This window comes from Danio rerio, chromosome 22, assembly GCF_049306965.1.
Source record: "Danio rerio strain Tuebingen ecotype United States chromosome 22, GRCz12tu, whole genome shotgun sequence".
NCBI lineage: Eukaryota > Metazoa > Chordata > Actinopteri > Cypriniformes > Danionidae > Danio > Danio rerio.
In genome coordinates, this window is record NC_133197.1 from 1797276 (window position 1) to 1817500 (window position 20225).

Below are 20225 nucleotides of genomic sequence, written 5' to 3' on the forward strand. Positions count from 1 at the left end.
GCGTTCATTCAGCGTCGAGTCTTCAGAGCTGAGGTGAGTCGTTGACGCTTTTTCTCGTGTTTACACAACAATAAAACACACTTTACAGTTTATTAAAGCGACAATCTGCGACTAGTTTCTGCATGGAGTTCACCTCTATCTGTGTGTCTGCTGACCAAAACAATACAGCTGGCGGAGAGGAGCTCTGAGAGGACAATATGAGTGAATGTGTTTGTGTATGAGGTTTTTCAACGTTTGTGTTATTATTATCACACACATTATCATCTGTAAAGAGAAATGCTGGTTATATATTTTATTAGAAGTGTTTGGTGTTTAAAGGTTTTTTATGATATCCCAGTTTTTGTACACAGACATGCTACTGCTAACAATCTACTATAATTTACTATAACAATCTACTATATATTTAAACTATACAGGTTTCAACGCTAAGGATTTTTTTCTACTGGCCCGATTGGACCACTGTCATTTTTACATGCCCTACTAAAATTGTCACTGGTTCCCCACAAAGAATAAAATTAATAAAAATAAAGAAGTTAATAGCTTTTTCATAGCCACATATTTTAAATAATGTGGCAGAAAACAATATAGAAGTATTGAATTTGTGCAGGTGGTCGAACTGATGACAAAATGTGCAAAACATCACTTCATTGTTTTCATTCTGTTTTACCCACGTAAATTTCTGTTTCAACTATGTTAGACATTTTCTTTTAGCCTCATAATTTGATGTTGGCGTCTCTTCGTTGTCCTGTTTTTTTTTGGGGGTGGGGGGGGGTTATGTTACGGATGGTGTTTATGACTTCACAGTTAAGGTAGGATTCAAAAGCTTAAAAGTACAAACTGTTTTTCGATTCGAGACAGTATTTGCAAGCAAATTGACAAATAGTCGCAGGCAAATTAAAATTTAGTGACAAGGCACCACTGGCTCGATCAGGCCAGTAGCGATTCTGTCTGCTTCAACCACCAACATAATCACATTTTGTATCTATTACAAGATATAACATAGGTTTTATTTAAATCAGTGTAAATGTATCAGATTTCTCTGTTTGTTCTCCTGAAGCTCTGCCGCCATCAGTGAAAGACAAAGACAGAGTTTATTGAAGGACAGTGAGAAGATGAGTGATCCAGAACCCTGCAGAATTAAACAGGAAGAGACTGAAGGACTAATAGGTTTGTGTTTATTCATTACTCTTCAATAATGAGGCTGAACAATGGTGAGGTTCTATAAAGCACTTTAAACAGCCACAAACACTATACATAAAAACAAACTACATATATTATAAGCGTCTGCTAAATGTAAATGTAAATAATAAAAAAGCATAGAAATAATAACCAGATAGAAAAGGATAAATATTCAGAAGCAAAGTAATAATCAAGACTATAAAATGAGTATATTAATACGCCAGATTGAATAGACCAGTTTTTAAGATTGTTTTAAAAATGTATAATGAAGTTTAGGCATGGGGGCGATAACCGTTTTTAAGGTATACTGCGCTTTGGAAAAGTCAAGGTTTTAAAATCACCTAAAATTTTTGCTATACCGTTCCTAAGATATGTGTAAAAAAAACTTTATTTACGTTATTTTACGCAGAAAAGATAATCAAAACTACAGTTTTAAATTGTAAAGAAATCTGTGTTTTTTAAACTAATGAAGACAGTCAATGATTTAGTTCAATTATTTAGTGTAACTAAAATATTTAACAGTAACATGTTTACTGTTACAAATTTTGGAAATGTTTTTAAAATAAAATATATAGTTTTCAAAGGGGAAAAAGTTTTATTTTTTTTTACCCAGACTTTTAAAAAGAATACATTTTACAGCATTAATCACAATCCCATCAAACCGTGATATTTTTATCCAAGGTTATCCTACCGTTAGAATCTTATACCTGCCCATGCCTAGTGAAGGTGCAAAAATAGCCATTTTTATTTATTAGCATTTTGCTGTGTGGTTAAAAACTTGCCTCTTAAAATATAACTTATCTACTTAATTTTCAGAAGTGATTGTGAAGGAGGAAAGTGAAGAACTGAGTGAAGACGAGGAGAAACATCATGTCAAAAGTGAAAGTGAAACTCACTCAAATACTAAAAATTTTTCAATGGACAGAACAGCCGTTAAATGTTTCACCTGCAGTTTATGTGGAAAGAGTTTCTTGCGCAAATGCAGTCTCAAGATTCACATGAGGATCCACACTGGAGAGAAACCTTACAAGTGCTCACACTGCGACAAGAGATTCAGTGATTCAGGAAACCTGAAAACACACGAGAGGATTCACACTGGCGAGAAACCGTATCACTGCACTGATTGTGGAAAGAATTTCACAAATTCAACTTCTCTACGATCGCACAGAAAACACAATCACAGTAAGTAGATCGTCTAACATTTCAGCTCATCAAGGTTGTATTATTTGGTATAATCATAGATTTGATAACACATATTTAACCGGTTGAGTGTATCTGTTTAAGAGCCAGTAAAAAAACGAAAGCAACTAGTTGAGCTCAGGTGTCAAATCCAGTTCCTAGAGGGCCACAAAGGGCTCACCAATAAGGATTGCCTGATGGCCCGGGTCCAGCCAGAGACACACTTGGGACAGTAGACAAGATTGTTAATGGCCTGATTGGGCCAGCGCTGCCCTGTCACTAAAATCTAATTTGCCTGCGACGATTTGTCAGTTGCATGCAAATAAAGTCTTAGAATCAAGAAACAGTTTGTGCTTTTAAGCCTTTCAATGCCACCTACTCTGTGAAGTCATAAACAGCCCCCTAAAATGTAACTCACTTAATTTTCAGATGTGATGGTGAAGGAGGAGAGAGAAGAACTGAGTGAAGATGAGGAGAAACATCATGTCGAAAGTGAAAGTGAAACTCGCACGAACACAGAACACAGTTTTTTAAGAACAGCCTTGAACGGTTTGACCTGCACTCAGTGTGGAAAGAGTTTCAGCCGCAGACACAATCTCAAGCTTCACATGAGAACTCACACTGGAGAGAGACCTTACAAGTGCTCACACTGCGACAACAGATTCAGTAAGTCGGGAAACCTGAAAACACACGAGAGGATTCACACTGGAGAGAAACCGCATCACTGCACTGCTTGTGGGAAGAGTTTCACAGATTCATCTTCTCTACGATCACACAGAAAAAGCAATCACAGTAAGTAATCATCTAACATTTCCCTCCATCAGGGTTGTATTATTTAGGATAAATGTACCATTTATAACAAATTAGGAGGATGTATTATGCAGTTTTCCTTCGTCTTTGGAGTATGACAAGCGGATTGTGTTTATATAAAGGCACTTTTCCACACATGGTATGCCACGGTTCAGTGTTGTTCACATGTGAGGGGGGCATTGATCTGAAAACAGGTTTCAAAGTAGAATTTTTTTTTTTTAAATGCCACCATTTACTTGTCCTAATAACCTCTTAGAAAACGAGTGTCTTTAAAAACGATTACGTCACGCATGTGTATATTATGTGTTTAGAGAGGGTAGGGTTAAAGTTAATCGGTATTAGGGTGTCACACCAGGTAATAAGATGCATTTTCTCAATGTTTTCTCAAATATTGCTCACACATTTGTCTAAATCTGCTAGTGAGCACTTAACCGGGATAATCAACCTGTGTTTTATGCGGGTCCCAGTGCCCCAGTATAGTGAAGGGAACTCTATACTGTCAGTGAGCATCGCCCTTCAGAGGAGACTTTAAGTGGAAGTGAAGCAGTCAGTCGAGTATTTACATTATGTTGTAAATTGGTTTCCACTTTAATGAAAGTGGATAAATAAAGGAGGAAGCACAGTGGGTAGCACAATCGCCTCACAACAAGAAGGTCGCTGGTTCGAGCCTCGGCTGGGTCAGTTGGCATTTCTGTGTGGAGTTTGCATGTTCTCCCCGTGTTTGCATGGGTTTCTTCTGGGTTAAATAAGCTAAGTTGGCCGTAGTGTATGTGAGTGCGTGCAAGAGTGTGTGGGTGTTTTTCAGTGTTGGGTTGTGGCTGGAAGGGCATCCGCTGCGCAAAACATGCTGTATAAGTTGGCCGTTCATTCCGCTGTGGCGTCGCCTGATTAATAAAGGGACTAAGCCGAAAAGAAAATGAATTTTTTTTTTTTCCGGGAAAATGGCATGTTTTACTATAATAGAGTGACTATATGTCCTCTTTTTGGCACTTTGAAAATGAGCCTGGACACAATTTCTAAAACTCCTCAAATGTCTGGGATTCAGCTTTTGCTTTTTAGTCGTTGTTAATTCATACCTTTTTCTTTTAGCCAGAGTTGCAATACTTTCGAGTTGTAGAGGCATTCATATTTGGCGCTCATTGTTGTACTTTTATTTATGACACCAGCTTTGCTGATTTGACTATTTGGCACCACCTTGGGACTGAATGAGGTGAGTGAATGCTCCAGGGTCCCAGCAGGCACGGGACGTCAACATGATGTGTTGTCGTTGTGATGTCGTTGTACCCCAACCTCATGGAATGTTGCATTTTGGATGGAAACAAACTCGGTTTGAGGTCAGAACCCAACATCAGACCGGCGTCAATGTCCAACGTTGGACAGACGTTGGATTTTGGCCACTTTCCAATGCATTCTAATAGGGGAACAATTGAACAATTTGGTATCGGTTTTGTGGGCCCTTGTGTTCCTCCAGCGCATTTCTCTCTTTTGCCCACTATTGAGCACTATGCTAGAGAGAGATTGAAATTTGTGATTAATGTTGTGATTTTGTTTTGAGTTTTCTCCTGTCATTTCTTGTTTCAATTTGTAAGTTTATTCTTACTTAATCATTTCTACCCTTAACGTTAAGAATTGTGGTTCACACAACACACACTTGTAACAAAATACACACTTGTGAATAATTGTGAGAAGTAGGAGGGTTGACGCCACATTGTTTTTATTTTGTACGTTTGTTGTTGTTTTGGCAAAAGGAAGTTGGTTAAGTAATTGCTTGTATTTTATTTATTATTTTAAATTTTCTTCAGCTAAGATAGTTGGTTAAAAAACCATCTTTTTGTTTGTTATTTTTGGTCTGGCCTTCTCCTGAAGATATATCCGTATCTCATATAATAAGCAAAGCTTGTAACATTCAGATTCTCTCTGGTATTGCCTGTCTTTTCTTTTCTGTTGTGATCGACCGCTACACGGTCATAACAGAAATTGGGGGCTCGTCCGGGATTTGAACCCTCTCGCACCCCAAGCGAGATTCAGACCTCTAGACTCGCATATTTTGTAAGTCTCTCCTATTTATAGCAGCTGATTTAGATAACCAGCTCATTAGAGGAGCTTTTGTTCACTGGAGGAACGCAAGTTGCGCAAGCCTACTGCTTACATTTACATTTAGTCATTTAGCAGACGCTTTCATCCAAAGCGACTTACAAATGAGGACAAGGAAGCAATTTACACAACTAAGAGCAACATTGAATGAGTACTACAGGCAAGTTTCAGGTCTGTAAAGTCTAAGAAGGAAAGCATTAGTAATTTTTTTGTTTTTTTTTTTGTTTTGGGGTACAGTTAGTGGTATATCCAGAGAGGCAATTGCAGATTAGGAAGTGAAGTGGAGACTAAATAGTTGAGTTTTTAGTCGTTTCTTGAAAACAGCGAGTGACTCTGCCGTTCTGATGAAGTTAGGGAGTTCATTCCACCAACTGGGCAGATTGAGCGTTCGCGTTCGCGAAAGTGATTTCTTTTAATGTGTGAAGTTTTGGACACGGAATGCACAGCCTATAGCAGAACTAATCTTTTCATGGTGTTCATGCTTAATCCACAATCGAGAAGATGTATCAATCAATAGGGTTATTGACCTTATTGTTGATTTATCATTTGCATCCCTGCTTCACATTTCCCTCCTAAATTTGTTTTTCCTAATTTTCAGAGCTGATGGTGAAGGAGGCGGAAAGTGAAGAACTGGTTGATGCCAAGAAGGTCCACTTTGGCGTTCATAAAAAGGAGCAATTACATTCATGCTCCTGGTGTGGAAAGAGTTTTACATATCAGCATAATTTAAGGCAACATGAGAGGATCCACACTGGAGAGAAACCTCACATTTGCACTCGGTGTGGGACGAGTTTCAGACTAAAAGCTGACTTTTTATCGCACATGATGATCCACACCGGAGAGAGACCACACAGATGTGATCAATGCAGCAAAACGTTTTTGTGGGCTTCACAGCTGAAGGAGCATCTTAGAGTTCACACAAAAGAAAGGCCTTATTCATGCTCCGAGTGTGGGAAGAGTTTCACGCAAAGTTCGCATTTTAATATACACCAGAAGATCCACGCTGGTGTGAGGGAGCATGTGTGCTTGGAGTGTGGGAAGGGTTTTATTACAGCTGTAGACTTGAAACTGCACCAGAGGATTCACACTGGAGAGAAACCCTACAAGTGTTCCCACTGCGACAAGACGTTCAGAAATTCAGGACACCTGAAAACACACCAGATGATCCACACTGGAGAGAAACCGTACACGTGCGCTCAGTGTGGGAGGAGTTTCAGACGATCATCACACCTTCAAAAACACATCAAGATCCACACTGGAGGGAAAATGCAAATGTGATCAATGCAGCAAAACATTTTCAGAGCTGAAGGACCAAACTTCATATTTGTCAAACGCGTGTATATTAGGGTTGGGTTGTTTGGCCGATAGCCAATGGCCGATAAACATCACAATGCTGAGCTGGCATCGCGATCCTCTGATCCGCACCCGTCAGAGCAGCAACCTGCTCACAAAAACACACATTTAGGCCTTGTTTACACAAATACGTCTTAGTTTTAAATGCCCTTTTAAAAACTAAATTGATCCACGTCCACACTGGCGTTTCATCTTGCAGATCTTCATTATCACTATAGACCTTTCTCATGGCTGCTGCATGGTGGGCGCCATAGCGAGCAGCGTCTTCTGGTAGAATGCTAAAAACTTCTGTTTACAGCGTGTACAACTGGTCATTTGCGATCCGAAAATGGGTTTCAATAACGTTTTTAATGGATAACAGAGTGTTTTTGTGACACACAACTTAGAAATGTGTCTGTTAAAGCCGTTAGAATCTGTCACATGTGGTTCAAGCGCGTCAGAAATACGAGAAAAACGTTCTCCTAGTTCACGTGTCTGCTGTCAGAAATACAGTGTGTGTTCCCGGCCTGTCAGCTGTTAGCTCAGCGGCTCTTTAACACACACACACACACACAGAGAGAGAGCGCGAACTAGAGTACTGGCATGAAACTTAACAGGTATGAAAGTCGTGCAATTTACTAAAATGAGCAATAAAAGTCTGTTATTGATCCTCTGCTGGCTGATCTGCTGTTCATTCTAATCGCGAGCCGTTTGTGTTTTATTTCGTGTGTTGTTTTCACCACGGTTTGTGTTTTTCTGTGATTTCGAAATGACACTCGCCTATATTTTCACTTTGTCGCAGTTATTAAATCAGTGTGTCAGTGGCACAGTACAGGCTACGTGTGTGTGTGTCAAACATTTTGGTGAACTACATTAGTTTGGGCTGGTTATATGTTTGAAATAAAGAGAAAATGTTGACTTTAGCGATGACGAGGCTTCATTTAAACTGCAGAAGATGCCGTCTGACAACGAGGGGGAAACGCCTCACAGCAGCTGTTTTCCATCACATTAGATGGCATTTCTTTAAATGATCAGTCCAGGAGATGCTGCTGATGGACAACAGTATTAGTTCAAAGAGGATAAAAGCAGGTAAAATAGATTAAAACTATCGTTTTAAAGCTGTCGAAATGTGACCGTTTACACGCATCAGCTGCCGACCGGAAGTTCTTCGCATTCTCCTTGCGCATACACGCAAAGCATCATGGGCAATTTTGCGTTCCAAGAAAAAGGTCTATACCACTGAAAACGCACATCACGTGACCACACACACAGAGGCATGTGCTGCAGCATATGCACACGTCTGAGCTCCAGGCAGTCAGCGGGTGCTTTGTGCACAAAACCCTAGAAAGCAGTGCATGTCGGAAAGTTTATCAAGGATGTACCACTGGATTGTGTCTCACTATAGTTGTTAAACGAGATATTAAATTAATCTTGTCTGTATCTAGCAACTCTTCACTCTTTTGAATCTATCAGGTAACATGTCACAGCGTCAGTAAACTGCTTCAGTCTTTCACTTTCATGCTTGTACTTTTGCCGAGTTCAGACTGCATGATTTTCAGAGTAGTCGTGTCACAGATGTTTTCACACTGCTTGACTATCTGGGCTAGCGTTTCGTCGCTGCTTTGTTTACACTGCAAGATGTATTGGCGACAGGGACTTTCACATTGCATGACTTTACTATTGGAAAAATCGCCGGCAACTTCGTCCAAACTACGTCTCGCAGCCAAAAACACGTCATAAATCTTTTGTTATTAACTACATAATGAGAAAGAAGCCTTTAATGGGGTAGGACATGTACATGTTTGCTCACCTGGGTTTAAAGGGAATTAGCCATTTCTCCTCAATGTTGATAATAAACTAATTTCTTTCTGTATGAAACGTCAAACAGACACGGGTGCTCCTGAGTCCTGTCAAACCTCCACTAGTTTTTCCTCCATTTCGTGGGTCCAAATAAACCGAAAAAGAGCGCTTTTAACTTCTCCCCCAGCCTCCCGCTGGCCTGCAGCAGGTACACACACACGCACACACAAGTGAATGCTGCTCTCTCATTGGCTGTAGGCGATCGCTGATGTTATTTTAAGTCAAAACTCAATTCACACGGCATGATTTGAATCGCCGACAGCTCCAGATATTCAGCACGCCATATATCTCGCAGGCATTGGCGATTCTCTCAGATCGTGTCTTTGATTGTTCATACTGTGTGATTGTCACTCACGTGCACGAGCAGCGATTTGCCGGCGATTTCAGGCATTTGTCGGCGATTTCTCAAAACCTGTCGGCGAGCCAAAATCGGGGCTAAAATCACGCAGTCTGAGGCATTAGTCTTTTTAGCGTAAACCTCAGATGTTATTGGTTGTGCATCTTTTTTTTACCAACCAAGTTTGCAGACGGGATTATAACGACACAGATCAGTCTGCCTAGTAATGCCAGAGTCCTGCCGAAAAAGTGATTGACCGGTGGTTATTAGTGTGCAACTTCTCTTTATTTGTTTATGATTTGGTTATGGATAAAAACAAACATCATGCGGATCAGGTAGTTGAAACGGTACGCTACGAATAATTAATTTGTTATGAATTAATTAATTATTCATGAATAATTTATTCACCGCCACCTACGACATCGCACAATGCCAAATTGGTCGACACCGCCGAACCCTAGTGTGTATGTTAATGAACTCCAATCATCTGTAAATAGTGCATGCGTTGATCAATAATAATAATGTAATGCAGGGTCAGAGTTGGACTTCTTTTCAGCCCTGGAGTTTCAAGCTTTAGACCGGCCCACCTCAGTTCACGACTGACTATATTAAAATAAGGTCAATTTAGTTTCTAATGACAGTATCACTTCTTTTTCAAGGAAACAGCTGCTTTAGAACTTCAAATGTTCAACAATATTATATGTAATATTATATCACTGTATTATATGTCACAACAATAAAAAAATAATTACTCAAGTGAGGTTTGAACTCGTGTCGGTGGCGTCATAACGAAACTTGCTGACCACTGGACCACAATGGTGCTGTTATGCTGGTGTGTTCGGAATAAAGTATTGCACTGTTATCTGCAGGACTCTTTTAACCACATTATTACTTTCTATTGATGGCGTAATCTTTTTCTCCCCTTTTTAGATTTCTGATCAAGTCATGTGAGATTACGTAATGTAGTGAATCATCTGATTTTCGTTGAGCAGGTGTAATATTCATTAATATTAATTATTCAAATTCTTATATTCACTAATATGCCGATGTTTGAGGTGGAATGATTACATCATCAATAAGCTGCAGGCTGCATTTTGCTCACGGGGCTGCGGGAAAATAAATAAAAAAAGCTGCAGCAAAATAATGACTAAAAAGAGTGAGGCTATGGTGAAATGAATAAATAAATGAAAAGAGTGCGACTGCTGAGAGTGCAAGCAGGTAGGGACGCCGGCCCTCGCGGCCAAAAAGTGGACCGGCCCACCGGGAATTCTCCTGGTCTTCCCGATTAGCCAATCCGGCCCTGATGTAATGTCCATTAATGCAGTGGAATATTCATTGGTTTGACTCCAGTATGTTTCATAAATTCTGGACTGGTGTTCAAATCACAGTCATCATTATACAGACTATATTTATAAAGCCAAAGTCTTACTATTTTGAATTAATCAGCTCATTCATTCATTTTCTTTTCAGCTTAGTCCCTTTATTAATCTGGGGGTATGCCACAGCGGAATGAACCCCCAACTTATCCAGCATAGGGTTTCCTCCGGGTGGCCTGGTTTCCCCCACAGTCCAAAGACATGCAATACAGGTGAATTGGGTAAACTAAATTGTCTGTAGTGTATGAGTGTGAAGGAGTGTGTGTGGATGTTTCCCAGAGGTGGGTTGCAGCTGAAAGGGCATACACTGCGTAAAACATATGCTGTATAAGTTATCGGTTCATTCCGCTGTGGTGACCCCAGATTAATAAAGGGACTAAGCTGAAAAATAGTGAATAAATTAATTTCGCGCAGTTTTAATTATCCTAGCCGTGGTGACGTCAGCACCGACGCGTTCATTCAGCGTCGAGTCTTCAGAGCGTCTTTCACTTTCTTTTTTTCCTAAAATCAGTGCCTTTCCCTCCAGTCCGGTAGGTGGCGGTGAAACTTTTCGTTCGTTTGGCAGCCGCCATTAAACAACAAGAAGAAGAAGAGTCTTCAGAGCTGGGGTGAGTCGCTTTTGCTCGTGTTTACACAACAATAAAACACACTTTACAGTTTATTAAAACGAGAATCTGCGACTAGTTTCTGCATTGAGTTCACCTCTATCTGTGTGTCTGCTGACCAAAACAATACAGCAGGCAGAGAGCAGCTCTGAGAGGACAACATGAGTGAATGTGTTTGGGTTTTCTTTGTTATTGTTTTTTAACGCTTGTTACATCGCAAATTATGATCTGTGAAGAGAATTTACTGCGGTAAATTAATGAAGTTTGATGCTGAAAACGTTAAAGTAATACTTTGTTGTGCTTTTTATTTTCTTAAGTTGATGATATCCCAGTGTCTGTGCATAGATGTGCTACTGCTAACAGTCTAATTATCTTATTGGGATAAAAGCTTGGTATTAGAGCAGGGCGGTTTGGCCTAAAATCAAAATCTCGATTACTTGAATATTTTAACTCTATTACGATTAATGAACGATTATTTTAGTTGTTTGTTTCATTTTTTGCCTTCATATTTCACTGACAGGTTTTGTACAGTAAATATGCTCACATATTACAAGTGAGAGATTTCTGAATGAAGAGTGCATTACTGGCTATTAAAATAATTGAAGAAAACACACAATCTATGATCATTTATTGAACGTCAACGTTGAACAACTGAAATTAAACACACTTTGCCTACAACAAAGTCACTTTATTCTTATAAAATCATGCAAAGTAAATAAACTATTTTCAGTGATTTTTCTATTAAAAGTCTCTTCTATATTCTGTAATTAATATTTTAAACAGTGCATTTCTTGCGTCTCCTGTAAGCAAATGTTTAAAAAAAAAAAAAAAAAAACTATTTCAGTATAATGCAATGTATGGTCATTGTAGTGCAAAGTAACACAATAGTAACAACTAGAGCAGGTTCATGTGACTCCCCATGCAGTAAGGTAAGTAACTTAAAAAATTTGATTGCTTATCGGTTCTGATTGTAGATTTCGATTACTTTTTCGATGAATCGCCCAACCCTACTTGGTATTTAAACATGATGTGCATATAAAGGCAATTTTAAAGTATTAACAATATAAATCAGTGTATACTGCAAACCCTCAGTGTGTAATAAACAGATCTGCCAGTCCTGAATGGCCTTTTAATGTTTTTAGTTTGAGGCTCATCAATATTATCCGAGCTGCTGAAATACTCTTTATTTCTTGCCATTAGTTCTCGTTTTCCCCCTCATTCATTATACTGATGTCTTCAGATTCTCGAAAAGCCACATTAAGTTCATTTTATTGGTGTCCGCTGACTTGAACAAATGAAATATTCACATATCTTATTGTCATCTATAAGATATTAATATAATATGATTATTTCATCAATCAGTGTAAATAAATCAGATTCTCTGTTTACTCCTCTGAAGCTCCATCAGGACAGTGAGAAGATGAGTGATCCAGAACCCTGCAGAATTAAACAGGAAGAGACTGAAGAACTAATAGGTTTGTGTTTATTCATTACTCTTCAACAATGAGGCTGAAGAACAGTCAGGTTGTTAGGTTTTAAGCACTAAATTGTGTCTTTTAACATATAAATCAATTTGTAAAAACAAGTATTATGGTCAACTGGTTATGACTGACCAAGAGCGCCATCTGCTGTTAAAAACTATCCTTTAAAAATGGTACTTGCTTAATTTTCAGATGTGCTGGTGAAGGAGGAGAGTGAAGCGCTGAGTGAAGATGAGAGGAAACATCATGTCAAAAGTGAAACTGAAACTCAGTCAGAGACTGAAGATAATTTTCCGGTGGAAACAACAGAATTGAAAGGCTTTATCTGCACTGAGTGTGGAAAGAGTTTCAAGCACAAATACACACTCAACGTCCACATGAAGATCCACACTGGGGAGAAACGCTACAAGTGTTCGCAATGCGAGAAGAGATTCATTCATTCAGGACAACTGAAACAGCACCAGAGGACTCACAGCAGAGAGAAATCCTTTCACTGCTCTATATGCGGGAGCAGTTTCAAACATTTGTGTTCTCTACGAAAGCACGCGAAAAACTTTCACGGTGAGCAAATCATACACAGTTCCAGGCCTTCCAGCATTGTCTCTGTTTTGAGTAGTTTTTGCATTGCAGCTAACGATTATGTCTGTTTTTCCTCTTTATATGAACAGTTCAGATGCCAAACCCTCTAAATCCAGCAGACCTCTTTTTTTGTAAATGAGCATTTTCTATCAGGCTCCTCTAAATAGGTTCAGAAGTTTCATTTAATAGATAATAAAAAGGTTATTAAACAAAGAGGGCTATGCATATATATATATATATATATATATATATATATATATATATATATATATATATATATATATATATATATATATATATATGCTGTTATCTCTCAGCTGTGTATTTAAAACATGGCAGCTCTTTTGTTTTCATTCTGTTCTTGTTGCGTGAGCGAATGACGTATCTCTGTAAACCAATAGCGTTCAGCTGCATGTCTAGCTCTGCCTTTTGGTACCCTTTCTCGTGTTTGGTACCCTTGGGTGTCGAAAATATGGTATGGTATGGTTTAGTACACCTTTTCACAGTGGAAACGGCCATAAACGCGTACCGAACTGTACCACTTGGTGGAAACGGGCCATTAGAAGCTGTCATTCGTTCATTCATTCTCATCATACTCACGACCTTTGTCTCTTTTTCGTTTTCATAGCATCCATGCGGGATGAAACAAAGGCATCTTAACTGTGTCTTTCGTGAAATGGAGTTGCTCTTTAATGCAGCTATAGTAAATCAGATTCATTCAAAGTAGTGTCGCTGAGCAAACAATCATTATGAATGCATGCTACACTTCCGACTGTACAGTGTGTTTTCCTTTTCTTATAATGCACAGAGTTTTGAGGTGAGGGACGTTTTTATTTGCCGTTGACTGATAGTCGGTCAGGCTCATCAAGGTTATTAAACTCTGTCTTTTAAAATCGAAAGCGGAATAAAACAGTCTCCTATTAAAAGCCGGCGTATCAGCTTGCGACTACATTAAAAACATATGGTTCCATTCAAGCCTTCTGATTGTTTGTCGGGATATAGCGGCATTTGCTGTCAAAGACAAGTGGCGTTTAGCAGCTTTTGCCAACAAACTGTTATTTCTGAATGCGCTGATGCTGGGATTTAGATGATTTTTTTTCATTAAACCAATGAGAACAAAACAAACAAATAAAAAATAAAAACACGTATATACATAAATATACACATGCATACATTAGTGCGTATATAGGCAAATACATCCATTCCACACATGTATATCTATATACATACACGTATAAAACTATTAAATCAAAGTCATCAAAATAAATAAATACAATAAGTATAAAATATAATAAAAGGTTGCCAAACATATTTTCACAATAATGCATAACCTCTAGAATTATGTCAATGTTAAATCATAAATAATTATACTGTCGTTGTGGAGAAAGCCAGCCATTTACTGCATTTCTTTTCAAAGATCTCTAATCGTAATCGAAGTGCATGTGTCATTGTTCCATTTCCTCAACTTCTGCTATAAACCATTCACCTTTAGTTGGTGGCTCTTCTTTATACCATTTCCGGGTTGCAGCTTTTTTTATTAGTTGCCAAAAATATCTTAAATGTTAATCAAAGGCGGCAACACCAAGGCTCCAAAAATGTCACGCTCTGTGTCAGCCTTTTTAATTTAATAAATTTGTATTTTTGGAGCCTTGGTGTTGCCGCCTTTGATTAACATTTAATTTGCACTTTTTGCGTTTTTTGGCTGAGCACCCAGTTAAGAGGGATGTGCGTGCTTTTGTACAGTTTTTTTCATTGCCAAAAATATCTTAAACGGATATCTATTTTCCTTTTTAAGTTTCATAGGAGTATCTCCCAGATAAAGTACTTCAAATAATCTAGGAATGTGAAGACCAAAAATAGTGATAGCGGAGTGCACCATGTCCTGAAAACTGTTAATTCTTGAGCACTGCCAGAATATATGCACATTAGAGCTGCACAAATAATCGTAAAAAGATCGCAATCTCAATTCGACCCCCTAGACCAGGGGTCACCAAACTTGTTCCTGGAGGGCCGGTGTCCCACAGATCTTAGCTCCAACTCTAATCAAACACACCTGAACAAGCTAATCAACGTCTTACCAGGTATACTTGAAATATCCAGGCAGGTGTGTTGAAGCATGTTGGAGCTAAACCCTGCAGGGACACCGGCCCTCCAAGACCGAGATTGGTGACCCCTGCCCTAGACAATCTATATCCAGCATTTCTACGATTCTGTCAATCATATTTTCAAGTTCAGGAGAGAAGCAATGGCGGGCCGCACAAGTCTTCACATTGTTATATACGTTGTTCAGCAACGTGGAAACCTCCAAATGGTGTTGAAGGAGTCACATGCTGTATTTATAAGATATGATTCACCTCAAAAAATGTAAATTCTGTCTTCATGTAATGTATATGTGACAGCAAAATCACACGTGACCTGAGCTGACCGTCACACAAAGAGGGCGGTCACGCGCGAGCCTCTGAATGAAGTCTACTTTAGTAAACAGAACCTGCATAGGCTGTGAATAACAGGTAATAAAGTTGGAAATAACATTCAGTTTGTGGCACAGAGTGATCGTTTGGGAGCCGCGCGGGACGTGAACCGCTCCTAGCAGTGAAAATGAAACCGAAAGCGCACAGTGTTGCCAGAAGTAGCTGACTGATTCCAGCCCCAAAAGCATCCAAAACCTGCCGAAATGCAAAAGTACCCACCCTGTCTTCTGTATTCACGAAAATCACGTCAGTGACAGATTCTAAACAGACAATGACAGATTGTAAGCGTATGTCTCAAACACTATAATTCAACATCAGCATTAATGACCAGGACGAATCTAAAGTCTGTTCAAGTTCTCCATTCCAAGTCTAAACAAAATGTAGCATTTTAACCAATAGTACAGCTACACAGCTATGTTTGAGAATAACAATAATAATAGCCCACTCATATTAACCTCCATTTTATATCTACAGAATCGTGAGGAAATCGTGATCTTTATTTTAGGCAACAAAAAAAAAATTTCGCGATTCTCATTTTAGCCAGAATGGTGCAGCTCTAATGCACATGATGTGCCTCTTTTACCCCACAGTTCCTCCAACAAGAATGAGTAGTCCCCGATTGTAATGATTTAATTTTTGGTGTAATAAAAGTCTTAAGTTTTTCCAACAAAACTCACGCCACACTCTTGAACTTGTTGAGGTGTGTGGCACATATTTTAACCCATTGGTCTTGATTCAGAACAATGCCTGCTTCATTTTCCCATTTTAGTCTTATATAGTCTGTTGAGAGTCCTCTAGAATTACTTATTCCTCTATAACAGTGGTTCTCAAACTGTGGTACGCAGGCTTCCTTCTAGTGGTACGTGGAAGAATGAAATATGTCATGTACATGCTGCACACATTTCAAAATGTATCAAAAATGATGTATATGACATGTCATATATGACATAAAGCCTATATTTCTGAGGTAATCTGCCACGTTTTTTTTAACTGTGCAGAGTTGTAGATGCTTTACTGCGCCTACTACACTACTGTATTTTCAATACTGCTCATTTTTGGTGATACTTGGAGAGACAGTTTTTTTCTGAGGTGGTACTTGATAAAAAAAATTAGAGAACTACTGCTCTATATAATTTAGAAATCGTTTAAGTCATCCTTTTCTTGTATTTCTTAATGAAAATGCTGGTTGTTCCAGTCCTCATCCTGTATTCCTTTTAAATAATAGTCCCACAACTGTAAATATCTGAATAGATCTCGGTTTAGAAGACTAGACTTAGGATTCATTCATTCATTTTCTTGTCGGCTTAGTCGCTTTATTAATCCGGGGTCGCCACAGCGGAATGAACCGCCAACTTATCCAGCAAGTTTTTATGCAGCGGATGCCCTTCCAGCTGCAACCCATCTCTAGGAAACATCCACACATACATTCACACACTCATACACTACGGACAATTTAGCCTACCCAATTCACCTGTAATGCATGTCTTTGGACTTGTGGGGGAAACCAGAGCACCCAGAGGAAACCCAAACGAAGGCAGGGAGAACATGCAAACTCCACACAGAAACGCCAACTGAGTCGAGGTTCGAACCAGCGACCATTTTGTTGTGAGGCGACAGCACTACCTACTGTGCCACTGCCTCGCCTAAACATAAGATTTATATGATTTAAAGTAAAAATATTTGTTGATGGTGTACTACGTACCTAAAGCATTCACTCATTTTTGGGGGAAGTGGCGTTTAGCGGCTTTTGCATCTGAACTCTTCGCTTGCATCACCTACTTCAGATTTCTCTCTTAAAATGTACTTTGTTTACTTAAATTTCAGACATGATTGTGAAGGAGGAGGAGACTGAAGAACTGAGTGAAGATATAAAGGACCACCTTAGTGTTCATGCAAAGGAGAAGATACACTCCTGCTCTTGGTGTGGAAAGAGCTTCATACAGCAGTCGCATTTACGAAAACATCAGAGGATCCACACCGGAGAGAAACCGTGCACGTGTCCTCAGTGTGGGAAGAACTTCTCAAAACCATCCAACCTCTATTTACATCTGAAGATCCACACTGGAGAGAAACCGCACAAGTGCGATCAGTGCGGCAAGACGTTTTTGAGGCCTTCAGTGCTGAAGAACCATCTCAGACTTCACACAAACGACAAGCCTCATTCGTGCTCCTCGTGTGGAAAGAGGTTTTCACAGCGGTCACAATTAAAGGACCATCAGCACGTCCACACTGGCGTGAAAGAGTTTGTGTGCTTCGAGTGCAAGAAGACTTTTGTTAGAGCCGCAGAACTCAAGCGACACCGGCAGATCCACACCGGCGAGAAGCCGTACGTGTGTTCACACTGCAACAAGAGGTTCAGTCAGTCAGGTGATGTGAAAGTACATGAGCTCATTCACACTACGGAGAGGCCCTACACGTGTACTGAGTGTGGGAAGAGTTTCACACGGTTAATATACATCTACAAACACATGAGGAGCCACAACGGAGAGAAAGCAAACACATTTGATCAGTTATGAGAGATTTTACTTCACTTTAAAGTCATTCAATTTCTTTGAATGTACTTCCTGTCGCTTTTATGGCAGCATGCATCGAGGACTGTTTGATCAGGCTGTGGATTAAAGCTAATAATATTGTAAATAATGTTATATTACTTATCCAGGTTAATCGATTTGCTTCACAACACCTTAAGCCTGGTTTATACTTCTGCGTCAAGTGACCGGCGTAACTCACGGCGCATGCAACGCGCGTGGCTGTGCATTTATACTTCTGCGCGCTGTCTCTGTTGGTCTGAATTAACACTTACGAAACGCTAGTTGGCAGTGAGGTGTAAATGTTCCTCTGTGTCGAGTTTCTTCGCTGCTGTTTTGCTTTTCCTGAACACTTCCTGGATGTACAAGTGGCTCAAACTCGCTCATTTTGAGGCAGGAACCGGCGGACGTGCAACAACTTTAACTATGAGGTAAACACAAAACAAAACTTTCCATCCGGAGCTCCTTCACGGGACTCCACACTTGTTAACAATCGCTCGCACCATTGGCGCGGGTCTCGGTCCCGCCCTGACTCGTCAGCGCCACCAAGCCGACCAATCACAGAGCTTGCGCTATGCGTTGTTGTGACGTGTAGTTACATTTTTTGAGACGTGCACGTCAGTGACGGCGACAGCCACGGCGAAGGGCTATGCGTCAGCACCGTAGCATACGCCGGTGTTTGACGCAGAAGTATAAATCAGCCTTTAGTGTGTCATCAGGAGGCCTGGCTATTGATTTGAACTCATTTGTATGTTTATTTTTAATCTGAAAGCCCTGTAACCACTGACTGTCGTTGTAAAGACGGACCACAGATTCAGCTCCAAATCATCTTTAATCTGAGGAAAGAAAAGCACCAATATCTTGGATGAAGGCAAGATTGTTTATATAGCACATTTCATACACGATGGTAATTCAAAGTGTGTTACATGAACAGGAATAAAAGCAGCAAGTCTAAAAATAAAAACAGCAGTCCTTGATCACTCTAAACTCACTCTTGAGGTCGCGTTAACCGAATATTTTCTGTCATTGGCGGATTTTTTTCAGCAGTGACGGAAAAATCTGAAGGTGATTCGTCATTGTGACGGATTATGCTGAGGGGGATTTTATGTAATTTGTAGCTAACTGTAATTCCCACTCCTGTCCAGCTGATGGCGACTGCCTTTGTTTTGTCTCCTCTTTGTCACCGCTGCGTACAGTTGCAAAAATGTGTGTGTGAGAAGTTTCTTTAAATGGCCAGATAGTTGTGTGATTAATAATAAAGGTGAAACAAGAGAAAGTGATGCAGTGGACGATGAAGAACAGACCATATATATATATATATATATATATATATATATATATATATATACATATATATATATATATATATATATATATATATATATATATATATATATATATATATATATATAAGAACTTTCTTTAATTTCTTTAGTTTTTTTTTTATATTTTGTTTCCTTATTAATAATTTATTACTGTCGGCCATATTCAGCCAGTAGGTTTTCTTTTTTATTTTGCTAAGTGATACATAGTTTTAAACTTTCTAATATGTATAGCACTCTTATAAACAGCATTCCATCTTTCTAACGACTGAGATTAAGATAGCTTTAATTTGTGTATGTTACAACAATATTTAATCTCACACATTAAAATTAAGATGTATTTTTGTGTACATTGTTGTTTGGCGCGGTTTTGTTGATCTGTTTTTTTCTTTTTTCTTTTATTGAATACAAGAATGGCAACATCACTGCATTGAGGAAAATACAATAACAAAAAATAAGAAAGACGAGAGAGGGAAAATGTTTTTACAAAGCCTCAATCATGAGAAAAAAAGATTATCATAAACTTTAAGAAACGTATTATTCTTATTATTATGTAAGATATTTCAACAAGGAAAGTATTAAATTGTTTTTAGGAACCTATTTTTGTGTATAAAAAAATTACAGTGTAACAAAAAAATTTACAAGATCAAAAGCATGATCATTACCCGAGAAATACATAATATATATATAAATATATGTTTAAATAAGGACGGGTTTTGTTGATCTGCCATTGCTCCTGCATCGCCGTGATGACGTCAGCACTGACGCGTTCATTCAGCGTCGAGTCTTCAGAGCTGAGGTGAGTCGTTGACGCTTTTTCTCGTGTTTACACAACAATAAAACACACTTTACAGTTTATTAAAGCGACAATCTGCGACTAGTTTCTGCATTGAGTTCACCTCTATCTGTGTGTCTGCTGACCAAAACAATACAGCAGGCAGAGAGGAGCTCTGAGAGGACAATATGATCTTGATATGATGTTTGTGTTTTTCTGTTTTAGTATGTATAAGTATTTCCACGATTGTAATATCACAAAGTGTGATCTGTGAATGAATATTGTGATTCTGTCACG

The 20225-nt window shown here is 39.0% G+C and overlaps 3 protein-coding genes across 9 annotated transcripts in view; all 3 read left to right on the forward strand.

Moving 5' to 3' along the window:
• Positions 1 to 6: 6 nt before the first annotated feature.
• On the forward strand, positions 7 to 7515 carry LOC137487229 (uncharacterized). Of its 2 annotated transcripts, none has more exons than XM_073936873.1 (5): positions 7 to 215; positions 1058 to 1167; positions 1996 to 2361; positions 2788 to 3150; positions 5861 to 7515. In XM_073936873.1, the coding sequence occupies exons 2-5, from the start codon at positions 1113 to 1115 to the stop codon at positions 6538 to 6540; spliced, it is 1464 nt and encodes a 487-aa protein (XP_073792974.1). In that variant the 5' UTR covers positions 7 to 215; positions 1058 to 1112; the 3' UTR covers positions 6541 to 7515. The 2 variants fall into 2 exon arrangements, with proteins under 2 accessions (XP_073792974.1, XP_017208844.1); XM_017353355.4 differs by having other exon boundaries at positions 7 to 33.
• si:dkey-1b17.8 overlaps positions 7 to 20225 on the forward strand; it is a 27958-nt gene continuing 7739 nt past the window's right edge. For 2 of the 6 annotated variants that reach the window (XR_012397291.1, XM_073936164.1), the window contains exon 1: positions 19926 to 20225. This exon is cut by the window's right edge and continues 14 nt beyond it. The gene's annotated coding sequence lies outside the window, so the exon portion shown is untranslated. Of the gene's footprint in view, positions 337 to 19925 lie in introns of those variants that run through there. The other 4 variants (XM_073936163.1, XR_012397290.1, XM_073936165.1 and 1 more) reach the window with 4 other exon arrangements.
• znf1160 (zinc finger protein 1160) lies at positions 10651 to 17940 on the forward strand. The gene is given in 4 exon segments (NM_001110115.1): positions 10651 to 10775; positions 12172 to 12247; positions 12446 to 12814; positions 17128 to 17940. Coding segments are annotated over 3 exon segments (1116 nt in total). The 5' UTR covers positions 10651 to 10775; positions 12172 to 12192; the 3' UTR covers positions 17820 to 17940.

Coding starts and splice junctions, on each gene's coding strand:
- LOC137487229 (XM_073936873.1), top strand. CDS start 1,113: ATGAGTGATCCAGAACCCTGCAGAATTAAACAGGAAGAGACTGAAGGA. Junction 1,168..1,995: donor AGAGACTGAAGGACTAATAG/GTTTGTGTTTAT, acceptor CTTAATTTTCAG/AAGTGATTGTGAAGGAGGAA. Junction 3,151..5,860: donor ACACAGAAAAAGCAATCACA/GTAAGTAATCAT, acceptor CCTAATTTTCAG/AGCTGATGGTGAAGGAGGCG.